Source organism: Diaphorina citri, unplaced genomic scaffold (genome assembly GCF_000475195.1).
Source record: "Diaphorina citri unplaced genomic scaffold, Diaci psyllid genome assembly version 1.1 scaffold293, whole genome shotgun sequence".
In the NCBI taxonomy this organism is placed as follows: Eukaryota; Metazoa; Arthropoda; class Insecta; order Hemiptera; family Psyllidae; genus Diaphorina; species Diaphorina citri.
In genome coordinates, this window is record NW_007377729.1 from 185,599 (window position 1) to 187,822 (window position 2,224).

General features: G+C 35.6%; 1 protein-coding gene across 1 annotated transcript in view; it reads right to left on the minus strand.

The window, feature by feature from the left end:
- LOC103507161 (lipase 3-like) overlaps positions 1–1,074 on the minus strand; it is a 17,172-nt gene extending 16,098 nt beyond the window's left edge. The window contains exons 1-2 of the mRNA XM_026822091.1: positions 1,051–1,074; positions 708–866 (exon numbers count right to left, since the gene is read on the minus strand). Of these exons, the coding sequence (XP_026677892.1) occupies positions 708–866; positions 1,051–1,074 (183 nt within the window). The remainder of the gene's footprint in view (positions 1–707; positions 867–1,050) is intronic.
- Between the last annotated feature and the right edge of the window lie 1,150 nt (positions 1,075–2,224).

Below are 2,224 nucleotides of genomic sequence, written 5' to 3' on the forward strand. Positions count from 1 at the left end.
TTTATACCTCTACCTACCTTTATACCTTAATTTATACCTCTACCTACCTTTATACCTTAATTTATACCTCTACCTACCTTTATACCTTAATTTATACCTCTACCTACCTTTATACCTTAATTTATACCTCTACCTACCTTTATACCTTAATTTATACCTCTACCTACCTTTATACCTTAATTTATACCTCTACCTACCTTTATACCTTAATTTATACCTCTACCTACCTTTATACCTTAATTTATACCTCTACCTACCTTTATACCTTAATTTATACCTCTACCTACCTTTATACCTTAATTTATACCTCTACCTACCTTTATACCTTAATTTATACCTCTACCTACCTTTATACCTTAATTTATACCTCTACCTACCTTTATACCTTAATTTGTACCTCTACCTACCTTTATACCTTAATTTATACCTCTACCTACCTTTATACCTTAATTTATACCTCTACCTACCTTTATACCTTAATTTATACCTCTACCTACCTTTATACCTTAATTTATACCTCTACCTACCTTTATACCTTAATTTATACCTCTACCTACCTTTATACCTTAATTTATACCTCTACCTACCTTTATACCTTAATTTATACCTCTACCTACCTTTATACCTTAATTTATACCTCTACCTACCTTTATACCTTAATTTATACCTCTACCTACCTTTATACCTTAATTTATACCTCTACCTACCTTATTGAGTTGCTCGGAATCATATCCGGCTATTAGGAAGAGCACATTGTCACAGATCCCCTGAATCAAGGATCCTCTCTGACATAACATCTGATCTACCAGCACCAGGAACTTGTTGTTAGGGAGAAACTCGTAGAAACCGAGTGAGTTGATCAGGAACTGAAAACACGAAAATTAAACGGATGATAAAAAAATTAGGGATTGCAGATGCTGTGAGGGGGGCACCTGACCTTAATCTATGTATTACCTACTTACATAGGATTATCATAATTCATACACATCAACCTGCAATCTCTAATGAAATTCTTAAATGAGCCACTTAGTATTTAACCCTTGGAGTAACCCTTGGAGTATCGTAAGTATCCATTTTCATAAATAACCTAAGTAAAATAGTATTAACCCTTGGAATCTACACCAAACAAACCCTGCCATCCTATTACCATACAAAACCTGCCTTTGTACTTACTCTATGCCAGATTTTCAGTCAAATTCAACGTCTTGAATAGGATTCGAACCCACGGTTTTCCAATTTACATATCTGTAGGCATTTACCTACAGTAGACTCACGACTCAATGTTAGTAGACTCAGTGTCTGTAGAGTAGTAGAGATTCACTGAACTTTCATCATGTTTCACGGGTTAAGAAATAATTGGTACGGAGACTGAGCGCTAAGTATGTTTGTTTTGTGATCCCCTGAATCAAGGATCCTCTCTGACATAACATCTGATCTACCAGCACCAGGAACTTGTTGTTAGGGAGAAACTCGTAGAAACCGAGTGAGTTGATCAGGAACTGAAAACACGAAAATTAAACGGATGATAAGAAATTAGAGATTGCAGATGCTGTGAGGGGGACACCTGACCTTAATCTATGTATTACATACTTACATAGGATTATCATAATTCATACACATCAACCTGCAATCTCTATCTCTAATGAAATTCTTAAATGAGCCACTTAGGATTTAACCCTTGGAGTATCGTAAGTATCCATTTTCATAAATAACCTAAGTAAAATAGTATTAACCCTTGGAATCTACACCAAACAAACCCTATGAAATTCTTAAATGAGCCATTTAGGATTTAACCCTTGGAATCTACACCAAACAAACCCTGCCATCCTATTACCATACAAAACCTGCCTTCGTACTTACTCTATGCCAGATTTTCAGTCGAATTCAACGTCTTGAATAGGATTCGAACCCACGGTTTTCCAATTTACATATCTGTAGGTATTTACCTACAGTAGACTCACGACTCAATGTTAGTAGACTCAGTGTCTGTAGAGTAGTAGAGATTCACTGAACTTTCATCATGTTTCACTGTACTTACTCTATGCCAGATTTTCAGTCAAATTCAACGTCTTGAATAGGATTCGAACCCACGGTTTTCTAATTTACATATCTGTAGGTATTCACCTACAGTAGACTCACGACTCAATGTTAGTAGACTCAGTGTCTGTAGGGTAGTAGAGATTCACTGAACTTTCATCATGTTTCACGGGTTAAGAAATAATTG